Source organism: Diuraphis noxia, unplaced genomic scaffold (genome assembly GCF_037042655.1).
Source record: "Diuraphis noxia isolate RWA-SAM2 unplaced genomic scaffold, SU_Dnox_SAM2 contig0003, whole genome shotgun sequence".
In the NCBI taxonomy this organism is placed as follows: Eukaryota; Metazoa; Arthropoda; class Insecta; order Hemiptera; family Aphididae; genus Diuraphis; species Diuraphis noxia.
The window spans coordinates 64,235,616-64,257,502 of record NW_028301713.1 but is presented as its reverse complement, the minus strand read 5'-3'; the positions used below and the strand labels follow the sequence as shown (position 1 = coordinate 64,257,502).

The following is a 21,887-nucleotide window of genomic DNA, read 5'->3' as shown; positions in this document are numbered from 1 at the left end:
ATACACAACTATTATACACACCAGCATTTACACCAGAGAATAAAATTATACTATATTTTAGTAAACAAAATTACAATAATTTACATTAAAACACAACCAGCATGGCCGTATAGTTATCGGGTAGTTAATTAAGGACAATCACAACACTCTGTATACATAAAATCTTATAAATTACACTTATATAATCTAATCAGGTAACTTTAAAATATTAGCACTAAAAATATAAAATGGATTTGACTAAGTTAGGAATCATTTAATTTTTAATATAATATAAATTATGATCGTTCTAAAGTTAATAATATTAAATCTACCTCTAAAATAGCTAAACCTCACATGGCACTCTAAATTGTTATACTGTGTCATCTTGAAAAGAGTTATACTTAGTTTTTATAGTCAATAATAATATAATTTCTTATAATAAATATTTTTTTAGAAGTAACAGTTTCCCTGTCATTAACTATGTAATTTTCTGAATCTCAAATTGTTGATGAAGAACTAAAACATAGCATATTAAAAAAAAAGACTTCATAATAAATCATAAAAAGTAGGTCGACCTTCTACAATGTCTAAGACGCTTTTATATTATATTTAACTGGACAATAGTTAAATATTTTAAGAAACTTACTCTTATATTAATGCAATTTAGAAAATAATAGACACACTATATGTTTAAAAAAATAGATACATTTACTAGTTTTTAAATGGATGCTTACTGATTAGGTACATGTTAAACTTAAACATAAACCTAAAATAAATAATAACCTTAAAACTGTTATTAAAAAAAAACTTTATGATTTTATTTAAACTAATTACCTATTTAAAACATAAAAATCTCTATTGCTGAATGGTTGACCGTTCAAATAGAATTTTTTCTTATAGTAAAAAAGGATTAAAACAATATGGACGTAAAAAAACAATAGAATATTATAAAAAATCTTTATAATTTTCAAAACTTCACTAAATAGTAAATATAGTAATGTAGTAAATGACACATAAATGTTTTATTTTTAATGTAATTGCTCCATAAAACGTATTAATATTGTTTATGAGAATTGTCTCAAAAATGTTCCAGTAAAGTCAATAGTTCCTTTGACAAATCAATACTGATATATATGAATATTATTAATTAACAATTGTTGGTTAAAATAAATTTATAAAATGTTAATTTTTCCAAAAAAATAAATAAATCGTTTTATTTTAATAAGCTAAATCTAAATTAAATATTTTTTTTTTACTACAGGATTTATTATTTAAATTGCATTGCTTTCTATTATAGAATCGATCACTCCAGTTACCAATCAAATCAATACGTTTTAATCTTAATCAATGGGTCAATGGGTGTTTTTTTATATTTAAATACTATAAGATAAGTTCACTATATTATCTGGAAAAATTTTAGATATAAAGCAACTGTTCAATTAAATAAAGTACCTAACTATTACTTAACAGTAGATCATCTGAACAAAAACTGACGTTAAATTTAAATATAAGAAGAGTATACTCGTTACATTATTTATAACAAATGTTTATACACCAATAGATGGTATTATTGTTTTTCACTCTAGTGATACGGATTACGTATTGTCAATCTCCAATAATTGCCAACAAATAATTAGAGTAACAAGAGTAAAATATTTAGATTTAATTTTTGACTGAAACTTACATTGGAAAATACATGTTTCTAATATAGTTAATAGTTATACGCCTAAGGCATAGGTGCAAATAGTGTTTAAAATTTATTTTGGAAGGGCTAATATATTATTTAGTACCAATTCTTATCAGGCATTTCTCACCAATTTACCCGTTGTTAACATCATCCACGTGTTTATTAGGTTGTAAAATCTTAATATTTTTTTTTTTTTTGGTGGGGGGCTATAGCAATTCTAGAGGAAACTAATCACCCAGCCCCCCTCTATTTTTGCCTATAGCCTAAGGTCTGTTATTTCAAAATGTATTTATTAAATAAAACATTATCTAAAGAACATGTACACTGTTTATAATGCATTTAAATAAATCAAACTTTCAATATGGTTTTTTTTTTATTTATTTAAATATAAATGTATTTAGAATCTGTTATATAAATATGGCTTATAGATTATAAATGTAATACAGATGAAAAAATACGTATCAAGAAAATAATATATATAATAACTCAATAATCCAACCACAAAATTTCTCTTATTTTCCTAAAAGGAATAATTTAATTCTAATATGTTACAATTACTAATTTATTTAGAATGAAATTCAATAATTCAATAAAATAAAAAAAAAAATAAAAATATTATGTAATATCTACATAGAAATTTCATTTCACAGATTTAATTTTTATCCTTTATAATCTTGTCTTAATGAAATGTCACACTTTATACCCTTTTTTGTTATAAAACGTTTAATATGAAATATTTTTATGGATAATAGTTGACTGCGTGTGACTCAAGAATACAGATGTACCTATGTGAAATATGTTATGTAGCGTAAAGTGATGATAACTATTTTTATAATGCTAATTGTCTGAAATTTCAATAAAAAATAAAATAATTTATGATAAAAATAGTTTAAAAGTGTATTATAGATTACTATTTAAAAATTAGTATAAATAATATCCAATACAATAATTAGTAAATATAAACATGATTGATTCTTTTTCAGTAGTTAAATGCCAATACAATTTTAACTATGCCTTTCAAGGACACAAAGCGCCGACCTCAAATGTTCAAGTTCGTTACTCTCCAGCCCTCGAAGTAAACAATAATTATGTGGAGGGAGTAGCTTGTGAGTGGGCGTTTAAACGGGGGCTAGTACTAGTCAGACGCACAGCCTTCAGTTAAGTACGACAGCTCAGCTCGGTCCGTCCTCAGCGCTTCGATAATCTAAAAATAGTCACATTTTTCTGGTTTCTACCTTAAGTGCGATTTCAAAGTGATACTGAAAAAAATAAGTTCGTTTTAAATAGTGCAGACATGTCTTCATCTAAGACAACCAAGTCATACAGTTACCGATCTGTAGGAGGCGGAAATGCTGACATAAATATTGACTATTCTCACGACCTAAGCGCTTTATCTCGACTTGAAGTAAGTGAAATTTAAAAAATGTATATACTAAACTATTATAGAGTTATGAAATATCCAATCACAATTTTCCAAAATCAAAAATCACCATGTTTAGGTACCATAAAAATAGAATACATCACATTTTCCAGGTATATATTAATCATCTTCAGCTGCCAGAAGAAGAACGAATGTTGTACATATTGGTCAATTGAGACTATTAAATGTTTTATTCACAGATTTGAGAAACGCGGAATAGAGATTAATAGCTTTTTAGAGGTAGGTGGAGAGAGGTTTCTTCTTCTTGACAGTCTGAAGGAAGCACGGTGTGACGCCGCCCACCCTCCTAAGCCCTTACAATATAATAAACAATTAAATATACTGAATGTTTTGATTTGATTAACCAAATCCTGCGTTTGTTTTTCCCTTTAGGATAAGATCAGACTTCTGCAAGAAGACTTAGAATCGGAACGCGAACTCCGACAACGCGTAAGTACATATTTTGACATCAACAGAACAGTGTAATTTGCTATTTAACCATCGCAAAGACATTACTTTAATGTTTGTTATCAATCAGATTATGTTAAATTACAGTTTGTAATACTTAAATTAAAGATAATATTTTTTTGTATACAGCTCTTAAATGATCACTAGTATAAAATGATTTAACTAAAAATGTATACCATAATATTATTACTAAAATATTAAAGTTTTTGAAATGATTTTAAGATCTACTACTTATAAATTGTCTTAAACTCAAAAGACAATTTTATACAAAAAATAAATTATATAGTTTTTATAAAAAAAATAATTGGTATATTTGTTGTCAACTTTTGCATTTTCTGTAAATTTAAGTTTTTCAAATTTTATAATTTTCATGATTATTTACAATTATTCAGGAACATTTAGTTTCGATTGTGTATAGTTACCAATCGTAATTGGATCCAAAAATATATGTAAATCTGAGAGTAAAATGCTTGCATTCCTCTAAATAAGTCAACACTGTGTTATAAATAACAGCAGGACAGCTTAATTACCATAGTTAACGGTGGCAGGGCGAAGAAGTACTTTTCTTTATAGTTGCCAGAATTATGAGACAGTTCAGATCTATTTTCCCACCGTTTTCCATGGCAAATGACCAAGTATAAAAATGCTGAGAAATATTAACAGATCGACGAATTCTGGCAACAGTAATTACATAATATAGCTCAAGCCACCGTGAAATGCCTAAATATTGCTTTATGCACGATTCTAAAAAAAAAGAAAAATAATCTAATTATAAATCTAATTAATATTTTTAAGTATAGTAATTTTCAAAAATATTATTATTTCAATCGATATTTAATATGCCTAATTTTAAACCATATCTATGTAGGTACGTTATCTAAAAAATATTTGTAATATTAATTGGATTATAATCCAAGGATTAGTTGATAAACATTGATCATTGTGAACTTTAATCCAACATTCTGGACCACCGCAAGAAACGGACAACGGACGATATATACACATCAATCAATAAATCGGCCGCTTGATCCAGATATCGCTTTATTCTACTTGATTTATACCAAAACCACTCTTCTCGATTTGTCCAGAATAAGCGGAGACTACTGTCTACTTTATATGATACATTATTCAATAATCAATAAAATAATAAATTATTATTGAGTACTTAAACGTTTTAAAAAATTTTATAAACATTATACTTATCTAATACTAAATTATTATATGACAAAATAAAATAATCAAAAACCAATTTTCCATGCATATAATTATAAATATATATTTTTTATATATTAAGCATTTAGTGATACAAACATAAGCCATAATCACAAAACTCGAATGAGCTATGAAACATTTTTACTAGAATAAGTAGGTATTATAGTAGTTAGTATATTTATAAATAATACTTATTTAAATCGCAATAAATAAACTTAAAAGTTATAACATTAATAAAATTACACTTTAAAAAATGCTTTTTATCATAATTATAACTTATAGGTACCTACTCTATTTTTAATAATATAAAATAAATAAAAACATTTTTTATAATATTATATAGGTAGGATAATATTGTATTAATTGCTATTATTTATAACTTTAAGACATTTAACTAAAATAAGTTTAGTCATTGCAAAAATATTTTCTTCGGGCCTTTATCGTCAGTTATAATAATATCCTTTAAATAATTTTAAAAAAAACATTTGCAAATCTTTCAAGTAAAATTCTATAATTCTTATTATTAACTAATTAAAATATTGTTGATTAAAGTATAGTTAATCGATGTGTTTATTTGATTTCTAACAGTATCATTTTCTTTGCTAAATATCTATAAAATTTCATTATTTCGACAATAAGGAATCCTCTTTATTTACTTTAAATTTTTATAAGATTGAATATAATTTTTAAGTACCGTTACTGTGGGTACAATAACATATTTATATATGCATGTTTCATTTAACTGCAATCAATTGATTATTATAAATAATAGTTATAGTAAATTGCAGATATTTTTGACTTGAACAATAAAAACCTATTCTATACTCTAGTTTTGTAGAACATTTAATTTAAAAGTATTCAAGTATAGATATAGATAATAATTTTGAAAATATTCAAAATATACGTATAAAATACTCAGTAAAAAAAAATTTAATACAGGTTCAAATTCTTTAAAAAATATTAATAGATACTTTTAAATAGGTACTTACAATATTTTTATAAATCTTTGCCTTAAAAATCTACTAGATCGGGTTTTCATTTTTAAGTGTTTTACTTACGTTAACTTAAATATTTTCTTGAACATAATTCATCATATCATTTAGTCAAACTATCAAATACCTACTCATATGTTTTCTTTGTCAAAGTATTTTAAGTGATTTTTTACTTTAAGTAGTTAAAATTAAAACAGAACATTTATAAACTAAAAAAAGGCATTTTATTTTAAATACAGTTACTTTGAGAAAGTATTTAAAATAACTTTTCCAAGAACTTAAGTATTTAAATTTCGTATTTGATTCCTCAAATAATATTTGAATATTTTTATTCAAATTCTTTCACTCTACTACTTATTTAGAGTAAGGCTGCTCTACTCTGTGCTTTGTGTATCTAATATCTATTCTATATTAATAAATCTTCTAAAAAATATAGACCTACACATATTAATTAATTTGTTTCTTCACTTAATATATAAAATAAAATGTCTAATCATTATAATAGGCTCGTGATTTTTGCAGATAGACCATATAATATACCATAATAATAATTAGTAATTACTATGTATATAAGTGATTTCATTGAAATCGTTATTATATACATTATTTTAGTTACATTTGATAAACATATTGACACATATTATTAATGGAATTTATTCAAAATTTTGAATTTTAAAATACAAAATGAACTATAAACTTATAAAACTAAAACTAATCTTATAATAAGTGTCCTAAAAAAATTTTAACATCAAAGCGTTAAATTAAAAAGGAAATTAATGATTAACTTTTTATATAGGTACTATATTTTTGTAGACGATGGTGATGTAAAAAATAATATTCTAAGTAATTTGTTTAGCAAATATTATTTTTAACGGACAATTTTACTTAAACCTACATATAAGACGTAGAATATAAAACTATCTGTAAAATTGGTCATAATTTTATAGATAATATTATGTAGTATTTATTTTTAATTTCTCAATAATATGCATATTTATTATGTATATTTTTCACACGCAATCAAATTTTCAAGTGTTATATAATTTAATAACAAAATATGTGCAGTAAACATAATAACTCATAAATATTATTATTATGTTTAAACGATTTCCAAAATTACTATTCCTTTTTTTTATTCGTTGCAAGTTAAATTTCTTTGGCACATAGCTTTGGAAAGGTACTCTAAAAATAAGTATAAAGAAAGTGATGCTATGCTGAACGGGACGAATGAAGTGTGAACGACCACTAAGCTGACCATCCAGTTATATTTTTATAAACGGAATTTAGCCTGGTTTCATTGACATGTGTCAATCGACACGTTTGATTCACGTAACCTAACTTAAATGTTTATTTTTGAATTTTGGCGAGTACCTACCTGAAGTATATTAGAAATGAAAACCAAGTATTCCAACCAAACAAATCTTTTATGATAACAGCCTACTAAAAGTTTAACGGTATTATCAATTCAATACAATACCAATTACAATATGTTATATAATTATAATATAATTTATTAATATTAATTAACTATGAATTACTATTATTCAGATTGAAAGAGAAAAGGCTGATGTGAGTGTGCAATTAATATCTCTCAGTGAACGTTTGGAAGAAGCTGAAGGTGGAGCCGAAAGTCAAGTAATTTATCAAATTTTATGAGAATAAAATATCTATGTTTTTTTTAACATTTATTATTTTTGAATAAACAGTTTGAAATCAATAAGAAACGTGACACAGAACTTACTAAGCTCCGTAAGCTATTGGAAGATGTCCATATTGAATCTGAAGAGACAGCTCATCTTTTACGTAAAAAGCATCAAGAGGTAGTCGCTGACTTCCAAGAACAGCTGGATCAACTTGCCAAAGCCAAAGCTAGGTAAAAAAACCCAACAATGTGCAACAAATTTTAGATTCTGAGCGGAGCGATGAATGTATTGATTTTACCATGATGTGTGTGTTTTTTTTTTTTTTTTTTTGTGTCTGTCATCACGTTTTGGGGCAGTAAAAATGCTTCGATTTTTGACTTCAGTACCTCGTTCGATCAGAAAGTGAATCTAGTTGGTACTTTGGGGGGTCAAAAGTAAAAAATTCTTAATACTTTTCTAAATAATTGAGAAAAACAAACTAAAAATTAAGAGAAAAACGGGAAATTTTACGCACACTCATTTTTCGACAAAATCGATTTTGGTTTTTGATGTAACTTTAAAACGAATGACCATTGATACATGAAATTTTCACCGAATGTTAATAAAATTGCTATTAACATATTATTACAATAGCAATTGAGAAATAAAAGAAATTCATAGTCACGATTTTTTTTTTAAGCATTCAAAGTTTGAGTTTTGACAACATATTATGTAAAAATCACGAAAATACAGAAATTATTTTAAGCTAGAAATTCATAAAAAATTTTCTTTTTATATCTAAGATTTGAAAATTTAATACAAGGCTCATAATATATTTTTACAATAAAAATTGAAAAATAAAAGAAATGCTTAGTCACAATTTTTTTTTTTTTACAAGCATTCAAAGATTGAATTTTGACAACATATGTAAAAATCACGAAAATTCGCAAATTATTTCAAACTAAAAATTCATAAAAAATTGTCTTTTTAAATCTAAGATTTGAAAATTTTTAATAATCTATAATATATCCTAGACAGATAAACCGTCTTTGCTCAGAATCGTTTTTTGTATATACAATGATATAATATCATTGGATTCAAATTTAATTCCATCCATTACAGTAACCCATGCACTTGTAACCTACTGTACAGCAGAGCGACATACACAACTTACCCGCTTTTTTCTTTTTGCATATTATATAAATATATCTTTTTCCAGGACCGAAAAAGAAAAGGCTAAATTTCAACAAGAAGTTTACGAACTTTTGGCACAACTTGAAAACGCTAACAAGGATAAAGTAAAAATCAAAAATTAAAATTAAAATAATCGATCATATATCATTATTCTTTATTTTTTCAGTACACTTCGATTAAGACAATTGAAAAACTAGAGATCACTATTCATGAACTTAACATTCGTATTGAAGAAATTACAAGATCTGTTACAGAAATCACTTCGATTAAGAGCCGTTTGTCAAGTGTTAGAACATATTATCAAACACTTTTTTTATAATAACAAAAATGTATAATACATATTATAATTTTAGGAAAATATTGAATTAGTTAAAGAAGTTCAAGATTTAAAAGTATCAATTGAGAACTCTACATATCTTAAGTCTCAAATTGCTGGACAATTAGAAGACGCTCGCAGAAGATTAGAAGACGATGAAAGAGTATAAGCAAATTTATAATATTCAAATAATATCTTAATAAATGTACTCATTCTAATAATATTACAGAGACGATCACTTTTAGAATCCAACTTACATTCAGTAGAAGTTGAATTAGAATCAGTAAGAGTTCAATTGGAAGAAGAATCTGAAGCTCGCTTAGACCTTGAAAGACAATTAATAAAGGCTAATGGCGAGTCTCTAGCATGGAAGTCGAAATATGACTCTGAAGCAAGCGCTAGGGCCGAGGAAGTTGAAGAGCTACGGTAATTAAAATGACAACAAATATTGATAAATAATAATAAATAAAGCTTTTTTGTAATACAATTTTTTTAGTCGTAAATACTCCGCACGTATCCAAGAACAGGAGGAACACATCGAAACACTTTTGGTTAAGGTCAACAACTTGGAAAAACAAAAGTCTAGGCTCCAAAGTGAAGTTGAAGTTCTTATTATTGATTTGGAAAAGGTTTTTAAATTTGAATGCTTAAATATTTAATTTGAATAAAGTAATAACATAATGTGTACTTAGGCTAACAACACTGCAAGAGATTTACAAAAACGAGTTGAACATTTAGAAAGAGTCAATATCGACTTGAAGACTCGCCTTGATGAAACAACTGCATTGTTTGAACAAGGACAGCGGGACTTGAGAAACAAACAAAATGAAATCCAAAGATTGACCCATGAATTGGACAAAACCAGAGAACAAAAAGATCAACTTACTCGTGAAAATAAGAAATTGGCTGGTATATAATTATTTCATTTTTACAAGATATTTAAATTAAATTATAATTAATTTTAAAACTAAAATTTAATTCAGACGATTTGCACGATGCTAAGAACACTATTGCTGAATACAACAGAAGATTGCATGAATTAGAATTGGAACTCAGACGGTTGGAGAATGAACGTGATGAACTTAGCGCTGCTTATAAAGAAGCTGAAGCTGTATGTATTATATTTAAATATTGAAAAGTGGGTTTTAAATACAAATATTTTATGTTGGTATATAGGGAAGAAAAGCTGAGGAAGGTAGAGCTTTCCGATTATCTGCTGAACTTACTCAATTCAGACACGAAGCTGAAAAACGTTTGGCTGAAAAAGATGAAGAAATTGAATCTATTCGGTAAGTTTTTTTGGACTTATACATTAAATAAATTTAAATAAATTAAATATCTTACAACCTAGACTTTTGGTTCTATGAAAATAACTATAATAGTATTTCTGTAATTGTTGAACTATAATAGTTTTATACTGAAAGTTCTTAATAAAAATAAAAATAAATTATAATAGCAATCATAATAAAATATTTAATAGAAAATCATAGTTTTATAATATTTATAATAATAATAAAATAAATACCTATATAGTTATGGCTAGACTTATAATTAATCATTATGACTACACAACTATAAAGTATATCATAATATATAATATCAATTATCAATATTCAACTTTTAGTATAAATTAAGAAAGATGAATGAATAAATTATAAGAACAATAGATTACCAAATAAACTAAAAATAAATAATTTCAACATTAATTTGATGGGTAATTTAGCAATAAAAAAATGGATAGACAATCATACAAATAATATAAATAAATAGGTTGTAATATAGCGATGTTATATATGAATATTGAATATATAATACTTGCTGATCGTGCATGGTGTTAGTGACAAATTAAATAATACCCGGGAACTTATCTTATCTGTATAAGTTCTTAAATATTGTAACCTACACATATTTTTAACACAATAATTTGGGTGGTTTTGACCAAACATAAAATAGAGGTCTAAAATTATAACAATTATTTTATTTTATATCATCAACGACAACCCTATACCAATGTTGGAAAAACCCAAAGGGTGTTAGGAAATCCATGAATGTTACATACTTAGCTGTGGATTCACTTACACACACATTAATTTCCTTTATTCATATATAGGTAATAAAATAAATCTAAATATTAAATTAGTACTTATATAAAATATTTGAATCTATTGTATCATTCCAAAAATTATCAGAAGTTAAATTATGTACAATATTACAGATATATAATTGAGATTTGTACACCTAGACCTAATTGCTCTAATATTGGAGAATTTAACATTTTATTAGTTATGTCCTATCAAAATACTGAGTGTATAAATATGTATAATAGTATAATATCAAAATACCAGAATACCACGACATTTTATCATAAATCGAACAGTAAAAATATACTTAATATTACTTCACTTTGGAATGAAAATAATTAAAAGTAAAGTTTCAATTTACAGTAGTCTACATTCCAGACAATCTAAACGTATACTTTTTATATATTTTTATTAATTATTTAAATAATCAAATTGCCTCTAATCACCCAACAGATAATAGAAAATCGTATAGATTAGGTAAGAATTTGTGACCCCCCCCCCATAATTTTCATAATAAGATTTGATATTAAATACTTGCATACTATGATGTATCATAATTCATAATATAATATGTTTATACATTTTTAAATAACTTCTCATAGATCAACATTTAAAGTGTATATACGCAGTAACTCATAATCACACAGCCCATGACTAGGTAAATAATATTCTATAGAATACATATATTAATAAGGTAAGCAATTATGAAAAAGTCTTCAAATTTTATTCTATACCTACTAATAAATTATTATTATTGTCAATTAATGCATACTTTTTTTAATCAGATTATTAGAATGTATGTTATTACAACGTTAAAAATAAAATATGAAAAAATATTATTGAATTATGTCGGTATACCTATAAATATTTCAACTAATATAAAAAATATATATTTTGCACTTACTGGCAAGACTTGAATTCGGGTAATCCAGGATAATTTTCCGGAATTTCGGGAACCTAAAATCGTTGAAGTCGGGAACAAGTTTAATATATTACCTATCTAAGTTTTAAACATATTTTTACTCCCGATTTTCGGTTACTGAGAGGATTTTTCAGTTATAACACAAAACGTAAAACCTAACAATATGTGCTACCCTGCAGTTAAGAACCGAATATCCAAAGCTTGGAAATCTTGTCAATTACCGATATTTATAATTTATAAATATCGAATACCAACTATCGTTACATATGAACTTTAATACTATGTTTAATTTATTTTGGCTACATAAATTATTATAAGGCCGTAGCTACTATATATAACAGTTTAATAATTAATAACTTCATAAAACTATTCTTAAATCGAACTATATAGGTGTAAATGTGTAATACAATTTTTTAGAAAACCGGTATTCAATCGGTTACCGAAACCGAAATTTCGTGAATCGATTATAGGGAGCTCACACTACACCGTGTCATGTAATGTCGTGTTGTGTAAATAAATTTTCTCTGATTGGTTGAACCGCGTGGTAAATCAAATTACACCATATAGCTTATCGTTTTAATATCACACGATACCGTAAAGTCGAATATTATACTCAACTTGTAACCGTGCAGTGGTTACAATTATGTGCAGAAAATTGATAACTAAAAAAAAAATGTTATGATTAGGTACAACATTTATATCAATGATATCGCACTTTGGTATACACATAAAAAACGCATAGACAAAGGCGCACAATCATTAGAAACACAACACGATGACAACGACAAAACACGGTGCAAGTGTGAACCCCCATATCGCTTGATTGGTAACCCGCGCGTATTATTGAATTTGAATATAGTACTAGTAAATAGTTACTGCTAACGACAGGACCGGTAACTAATAATTAAAACTTTTTCTATATTACCTGATTTCTATTTCAATCCCTGCCTGCTATTGTGGTGAGAATGTGAGATCTACCACTGAATTTGTATTTACGCAATAAAACCATAAGAAATCATATTTTGGAGAAATCTTAATCTTATCGGTTCCTAGTAAATACATTTTTTTATTATTACGGGGATGTTTCAACTGCGAAAATATCCCCTGACTACCATCACATCCAATATTGGTAGAAGGGACATAGGTAGGTAGCTATTATTTTTTCAATTAGGCTTTTATGTTTGTTAATTGATAATAATACTAATCATGTCTTATGTCAACCAAATAAATTATGCATCAGGTTTAGCCAATAAACCTATAGTACCTACTCTAAATATTGTAATACAATTATAAAATAACCACCACATAAGTACGGTAATATATAATATATAGGTGTAATTACTTTTTTAAATGTATAGTACCAATTTTCCGCTATTATAAAATTTATAATTATTATTAAATATAATATTAAATAGGTATTACATACCTATTATATATAAGGATAGGTAGTAGGTATACCTATTAATAAAACATTGACCTACTTTCATCTCATCAAAAAAACAATTTGGCACTAATTCAAATAATTGAATAACTTCCAAAATTATAATATGACTCATAAATTTGTATAATTTTTAATACATTGTTTAATACATGTATCTAAATTCTAAAATCAAATGCATGAAAGGATAAAAAAGGCGTTAGAAATTTAGTTATTTGTCGTCTATGATATTATTTTAATTGAGAATAGAAAATGTATTGAATAGAAAAAGAAGCGTATTGTTTAGTGGTATTGCTTCAAAAATATATTATTATGTACTTAAAACTCATAAACTCTTAACACAACGAAATTATCAAACCCGAATCATATAAATAATTGCTTACAAAATATATTATGATATTATGAAGTTAAATTTATGAAGAGTTTTTAAAGGTAATTATTACATAAATTGGGGTACAGATTGTTTATTTCAAATAAAGAAAAAAAAATTCATAAATTATATCTAATCACTAACGTTAGGTATACTAAATATAGAAAAATGATACCATCAAAAAATAAAATCTTATTAGACTCTTTAAAGATTAGGTTTATTATTCACTATTTAGTTTTAGTTTTAATTAAAATCCAATTCCTCAATCCCTATAGTATAGTATGTATAAATGTTCAATACTTTTAAAGCTATAATATTAATTTTGGTATGAAAAAATAAGAATGTGATACTGACATACTGTGATATACAATATTTTACGACAACACTAGTTCAAGTGAAAATATAACAGATTTTTATGTGGTGCGTTTTTTAAACTTAGTGTTTTGTTAGAACACACTTAATAGCAATTTTTCAAATGAACGTTTACCTATTTAATGTGGTAAAATTATGCTGTTTTCTTTATTTAAATTTTAAATATAAGTACTAAAGTACTAAATTATTGAATTTATGAGAATATTATTTGGCGTGAACACACGCAATTATATCAACTATTCTCATCTTAAGTATCAAATATGAAATAGTATACAAACATAAAAAAAAGTTTTGTTTATTGGTTATTATTTTATTAGCATTATAATATTTGGCTCAAAAGTAATTAATTGTCTTTAAATGACTTTGACCTATTTATCAGTATTGTGAAATATTTGTTTTAACTGTTTTACACTATCATATTTATTCAATTTTTCCATAATGTTCTAGTATATATTGTATTATTATTATAAAAAAAAAAACAATAATCCTATTAAAAAGAGGATGAGGTAATTAAACTACCACATTTAAATTAAATTTATCAGCGAAAAACTCCTTATTATATTTTGAATTATGTATTATACTGTAGTACTTATAGTACCTATATTAAATAAAACTTAAATTTATCCCATCCACATTTAAAAACTGAAAACAACATGTATAGGCACTAAAAATAATCACTAAATGTAGATAGGTAGCATTAAACTAGGAAGAATGAACTAAGAAAGCTTCTTTAAATGTTTTTAATGGAATTATATTGTGAAAGAACGTTCAACATGCCAATGACGTCTGTATGGAAAAAAAATAAAGCTAAATAGAAGCTTATTTCGTGTAAATCAAAATTGGCTCAGATTGAAGACCTTCGATTTGTTTTATAAATACACCCGATAGACATTGCCCAGCAATCATAAAAATAAATCAGTGATTATTGACGATCGGTAGTGAACGAAAGCCATTCCTAGATAAACGTTGTATTCGTGTTCAATCTTCGTAAAAAAATGTCCAAGAACTTCCGGGGTAGGTCGGCTAAAAGCATCGAAGCTACATTGCTGCGTAATGCACACAAAAATATTGCTGAAGATTTAATATCCTCAAAAGTATCGACAAAAGAAAACTACAGAGGTGAAATGAAAATTAAAAAAAAAACAATTTTTGATCTAACCCATACATATAACTCTTTGGATGAGACCAAAATGCTACAACCTCTACATGAAATCTCTAATGAACTCCGGAAGTTCGAGACTAAAAGTTCTAATTATTTTGAAGATGGAAGGTATTAATTCAAAAATAAAAATAATTGACTTTTTTGTTGTATAATTTTTTTTTGATTTTATTAATGATTTGTATGAATATTTATTTTTAGCAAGCAAACAAGCATTGAAATTGAACAACTGAATGCTCGAGTAGTTGAAGCCGAAACGAAATTGAAGACGGAAGTGACGAGAATCAAGAAGAAGTTGCATATTCAGATAACTGAATTGGAAATGTCATTAGATGTTGCCAACAAAAATAACATTGAGCTACAAAAAACTATCAAAAAGCAATCTCTCCACTTGACGGTAAAATTGATTTTAAAATAAAAACTATATAAAGATACTTAATTTTCCCTATTGTCTTCACTGACGAGATATTGTAATAATTACCTATTATTATTAATTAATTACAATAAAAAGTAGGTACTCACTCAAACCGGGAGTTTGTAATTTTCACCAAAATAAGATTAGGGATATGTAATTTATAAAATTGTACCTATAATCGAAAATAATGTTTATAATTTGCGCTGAAATTAGGCAGTATCTATATAGTTTAATGTCAGATAGTTATTCAATTTGAAATTCTTTTATTAGTTATTATTTGTATTATTAAATAGGAATTGCAAGCTCACTACGACGAAGGTCAACGCCAATTGGCTGTTACATTGGATCAATTGGCCATTGCTCAGCGCAAGATCCAATCTCTTACTGGAGAAATGGAAGAACTCCGCGGAAACTACGACGCTGTAAGTATAGAACATATAACATAGTCAACAATTTTCAACAGAATTTGTAGAACCAATGTCTAAAAAGCTTTAATTCATATTTATTTTAAGACATTGCGTAACAAACGAGCCATTGAACTTATGTATGAAGAATCACAGAGCCGTGTAAATGAATTGACTACCATCAACGTTAACTTGTCGTCATCCAGAGCTAAGATTGAACAAGAACTACATCAATTGGTATCAGACTACGAAGAAGTATCTAAGGAGTTGAGAGTGAGTTTTTACTTTTCTTAAAGTTGAATCAATATTTATTATAATATTATATATAATTGATTTTTAAACATTATTGTAAAGATATCAGATGAACGTTACCAAAGGGTGCAAATTGAATTGAAACACACTGTAGAAGTATTGCACGAAGAACAAGAGAGAGTGATTAAGATCGAAGCAATTAAGAAATCATTGGAAATCGAAGTCAAGAATATTTCTGTTCGTCTTGAAGAAGTCGAAGCCAACGCTATTGTGGGTGGTAAACGCATTATTGGCAAATTAGAAGCCAGAGTGAGTAAACAAATTACGATAACTTAATCAACAATTTAATATTTTACTCACTTGGGAAATTACTTTTTTAAACAGATTCGTGACTTGGAATTAGAAATCGATGAAGAAAAACGTCGTCACGCCGAGAGTGTTAAGATTCTGCGCAAGAAGGAACGTTCTCTCAAGGAGCTGGTCATACAAAGCGAAGAAGATCACAAGAATGTGCAACTCTTACAAGAAGCTCTAGACAAAGTCAACCAGAAGGTCAACATTTACAAGAGACAATTACAAGAACAGGTTTGAAATAGTTAAATACACGTGCATGTAATAAATTACCAGTAAATTATTATTATTTCATAACTAAAATATGGTTTGATTAAATATCTACAGGAAGGTATGAGCACCCAGAGTGTAACTCGAGTGAGACGATTCCAAAGAGAATTAGAAGCAGCTGAAGACAGAGCCGACGCAGCAGAAAGCAATCTGTCTTTGATCCGCGCTAAGCACAGGAGCTTCGTGACAACCTCACACCCAGGCTCGCAAGTGTATGTTGTGCAAGAATCAAGAGCTACAACTACGTCTTCAGAACAATATTAATTCGTTTAATAACATTGATTTTCTGTTTTTATTAATGTAACATTTATTTTTTTTTTAATAATCGACCGAAATAGGCTACACATATTCCACGTGACGCAAATCATTTTAGCTTTTTCAACTCTTTGAAAAATACTTTCTTAAACGTTCAGTGTTTAGTATATTCTCAAAAGTACCTACTTTAACTAAACACGAAAAATTCACCAACAAATAAAATAAAATAAATGTAATACAATGAAATAAATGCTTTTAATATATGTACATCACAATCTTTAAGTTGGACAAGCTGGAAAATATCATTACGATCGGTAGACCTAATTTTGGTTATTTATGAATTTCATTCAATATAATACGTATTTCATATGTCTACATCAATAAAACAAATTAATAAAATAATTTTAAATGATTAATTTATTTATATTTTACAATACGTACTTCCTCTACCTGTACTCCTGTACTGCAACTTGTAAGTTTCATTTCTGTACAAGAAGGTATAATTATTTCTTAGATTCATATTTATAATATTTAACAAATACACCGTGACGCTTACAAAATATTGAAAAAAATGGCGTTGGTATCTTCAATTTTGTTTAGAATTGTTTTTTTTTTAACTCGATAGACTGTATGATCTGTCTTCCGCTTTTCATATTATTTTTATTCTTAGGAATCTTTGGCCATTGGTACAACTTACGGTAAGTATTATATATGTATATATAGGTATATTGGTTTTAAGTTTACCGATGAAGTACCTTATTATATCAAATAGTAAACGCACCTATGCATAGGTATACGGTGATCATGAAAAAATATTGTGTGGGGGGGGGGGGGCTTAAGTATTTGGTAGTAAGCTGATTTTAGAACCGTACTAGTTTATTTCAGTAAAAATGTAAACTAATCATAACTATAAAATCCAGTTTTAATAGTTTATTTTTTGGAAAAATTAAAAAAAAGCCAATTTGTAAATATAATTTTTAGACATGTTTGATGTAAAAAACGTTTATTTATGTTGAATAACCTGTTTATGTATTATAATTTTTTTTAAATATCAATATTTTTCTTAGGAAATGTCCCGACATAGGTATATTTCTTAAATAATTTATCATCCATATAATGCTCATGATTTTTGTCATATGTTTTAGTTTTACTAGGTTAGTACCAAGTATTAAACTTTTACATAATCTATATGTTATATAAGCACTCAATGATATTTTCAAAGCATTTGTATTAATTTTAAGCTATTTCTTGTTTATACCACAAGGCACAAATCTATCAACACTATTACAGTACATAAGTCGGTTGTGATTCAAAAAATAGCAACAATAATATATAATATAAATATATATTATTTTAATTAACAATACAAAAATGTTATAAAATATATTATTAGGTCAACAGACTGTCATCAATCAGAATCTTTAATTGTATGTGATGATTTATCGTTGTATTCAAATTTAAGTTGCAACACATATTTCAGTGATTTATTCATTGACAAGCTACACTCAAATCTTGATACCTTCTGTACAACAGAGTGGGCACCTCCTTCCCCCATTCGGTCTTTTTTCTTTTCTCATTATCTGTCCTGGTAAACCATAAATGCAAAAATCGAAAAAAATAATTGTCCATGATAGTATATATAGGTACTTTGTGAAAGTTATTTGGCAACAAAAAATTAGAGCAATTCTTAACTTTCTATCTGATAACAGGGAATTTCAGAGTTTTAAAAATATCCCAGGACATTGTGTTAGAAAATTGATAAATAAAGAATCACCGTAAGTAGGACATACAATATTATAAACAATGTAATTCAAAGTACAAGGCGTATGAGTAACTAATGACAATATAATATAATTTATTGAACAATTATGAAAAATTTTGAATGGATATATTTTTAAAATTTAGTTTACTACAGTAATACATGAAATAGTATGAGTGTTTGGGGAAAATTTAACACAAATAGAAACAAACAATTAGTTCACAAAATTTTTGCTTTGATCAATTCTAAATGGTATTTATCTAGAAATTTATTTGATAAGAAACCAACAATAATATAGATATTCACATATTTCAATGAATTACTGATTAGCGTTGACAATATCAACAAATTCTGGTTTTAAGGATGCACCTCCAACCAAAAACCCATCAATGTCACATTCTTTAGCTAATTCTCGGCAATTAGATGATGTCACAGATCCACCATAAATTATACGTGTAGTATTAGCAACAGTCTCATTTACTTCATCAGCTAGCCATTTTCTTAAAATTTTATGGACGTCTTGAGCCTGAAGAAAACAAATATGATATAAGTATACAATAAACCCACTAAAGAGATATTTAATAACTTACTTGTTGAGGGCTAGCAGTCTTCCCAGTACCAATGGCCCAAACTGGTTCGTAAGCAATAACTACATTTTGCCAATTGCATATTTTATCCTTAATAGCTTTGATTTGCTTAGCTACAACAGCTTCAGTTTGTCCAGCTTCACGTTCTTCAAGAGTTTCACCAATACATGCGACAACAGACAATCCAGACTCTAAAGCATGATTTACCTTTTCAGCAATGAGCTGTTAAAACATTTAAAACAATTTAATATTAATTCCAATGTTTTACCTGGGGGGAAAACCCCCGCATATATTATATATAATATTTCAAATTTTTATTTTATTACTAATGAAATATTTTAATTTCTTCTCAAACCTAATGGACAAACTAACATTCAAATTTATAACTAAGCTGGTGAAAATCTAAGGTGTCATGCAAAGGCTTTTGGAAATACATGAAACTTACTATTGTTGAGACAGAATTAATTAATTTTTTTTAGAGATATTAAAACAATGTCTAGAGATTACAAATATATGAATGCATAGCAATAAATTAATTTACTGTACATACTTTATTCATAAAAAACATCAAATGAATAAGTAAAATAGGGTATATATATGTGAAAAAATATAGATAAAACTTTAAAGAAATATTAAATAAAGAAAAGTAGTTATTTGTATCAGTGGATGATACAAAGAACTATTACAAGTTTCAAGGCTTGAAGCCTGTTGTCAAAAAATAAATAAATAACATAAATACCTATATTTCTGAAGAATATTTTTATCAACTTAAAGACATTTTTAAAAAATTCTCAACATCAAGAAATATTAACTGATATAACTAATATAACTATGAAGTATAACAACTATTTATAGTGATCCCGGAAGAAGTTTAATCATTAATATAACTACTATTCTATATTGAAATTATTAATTTCTTTTTTTTGTTTTTGTCTTATTTTTAAATTGTTTACCATGTTTTTAATGTAGATTATTATTTATTAGACTATTAAACTATAGTCTAAAACTTATTAGTTTTATTTTTTCATAATATTTGTACTAAAATAAGGTTGTTAATCATGATTTAACAATTTATAATACGTAAATAAAACCAACATTACAGAGTTTAGACTATAGATTAATAGTCACGCTGAAAACTATTAAATGCAAAAAAGTATACAACATTAATGCTTGATATTTTATATTTGTATCTATATTTATATTATATCATAATTTGTGAAATTCTAATATTTTTAATAGTAGAAAAACCTTTTTAATCAAACTTCCGGTCTTCATAAATCATAAATACTTTTAACTCCTAAGTCCAAATGGAAAAAAAAGTTGGCTAGCGTAGATCTCGACAAAAATATTAGGAACCCAACTAGTGTATACATGCTATGAAGAAATTTACAAAATATATCTTATTCCTCATGAATTTAAAAAAAATCAATCAATTACAAATTTAATTACAAATATCTTTTAAAAATAATATTTTGAAATTTGTGAGGGGCGTGGTAATGTGCATTTTAGCCATCCCTAGTACTTAGGACCTAATTTTGAATTTCATATGCATATTACCAATGGTCAATTTTAACTTTTCAGTTTAACTTAATACTTACAGTATCAGATTCTTGGAATATCTGCCGGCGTTCAGAGTGACCTAAAATAACCCAATCAATACCAATATCTTTTAACATACTAGGGCTTATCTCTCCAGTAAACGCGCCTTTTTCTGTTTTAAAACAGTTCTGTGCTGCAACATAAATGTTGGATGGTGCTTTTTCTTTAACAAAATCCAAGTATATGGCTGGAACTCCAATCAAAACCTCTGTAAAAATAAAATGTGTAACTAACTAAATGCACATTTCAATCTACTAGGTAATGTTATTAACTTACCAACATTAGGGTCCAAAGGTCCCTTTACTAAATTTCCAAGTAGTTCATCAGCGACTTTCTTCGAACCATTCATCTTCCAGTTGCCTCCAACAAAGAATTTACGTGACATGTTGGCCGTTGAGAAAAACGATCTAGAGGAAATAGATTAACAAATGGAAAGTGAAAAATGAGTAAAATCCGGAGAATGAGAGTCAATGTGCAATGGGCGCTGCGTCCGGCAAGTAAAAATAGTAAAATGGAAATGAACTGATTAACTGATGAATGCTGAATGCAGACGGTCAGTCAAATGGTAGTTTTCAAATTGATGTTGAATGATAATAGCGGACCTAAGGACTAAGACCTTAGTATTGACATGGACCGTGATAAAACCGTAGGACAAACTTATGACCTCTAGGCTCTGACTGGGGAGGAATTAACTTATCTCAAGGTCCAAGATTGTAAAAATAAACAAACATATTTTGATAAATCAAATTGATAACTATTAAAC

At 26.7% G+C, this 21,887-nt stretch overlaps 2 protein-coding genes across 2 annotated transcripts; one reads left to right on the top strand and one right to left on the bottom strand.

Annotated features, from left to right (window-relative positions):
* Positions 1-2,815: 2,815 nt before the first annotated feature.
* On the top strand, positions 2,816-17,581 carry Prm (Paramyosin). Its single transcript, XM_089224209.1, has 18 exons — positions 2,816-3,071; positions 3,480-3,536; positions 7,307-7,393; positions 7,465-7,631; positions 8,600-8,678; positions 8,741-8,860; positions 8,928-9,053; positions 9,120-9,316; positions 9,387-9,519; positions 9,583-9,799; positions 9,874-10,001; positions 10,067-10,179; positions 15,434-15,629; positions 15,941-16,069; positions 16,160-16,324; positions 16,406-16,612; positions 16,688-16,888; positions 16,982-17,581. The coding sequence occupies exons 1-18, from the start codon at positions 2,961-2,963 to the stop codon at positions 17,186-17,188; spliced, it is 2,640 nt and encodes an 879-aa protein (XP_089080335.1). The 5' UTR covers positions 2,816-2,960; the 3' UTR covers positions 17,189-17,581.
* Positions 17,582-19,010: 1,429 nt separating this feature from the next.
* Tpi (triose phosphate isomerase) lies at positions 19,011-21,783 on the bottom strand. The gene is made up of 4 exons (XM_015510296.2): positions 21,401-21,783; positions 21,124-21,332; positions 19,529-19,747; positions 19,011-19,464 (listed from the first exon to the last, which is right to left on the bottom strand). Exons 1-4 carry the CDS (start codon positions 21,507-21,509, stop codon positions 19,258-19,260), a joined length of 744 nt encoding a protein of 247 aa, XP_015365782.1. The 5' UTR covers positions 21,510-21,783; the 3' UTR covers positions 19,011-19,257.
* Positions 21,784-21,887: the final 104 nt, after the last annotated feature.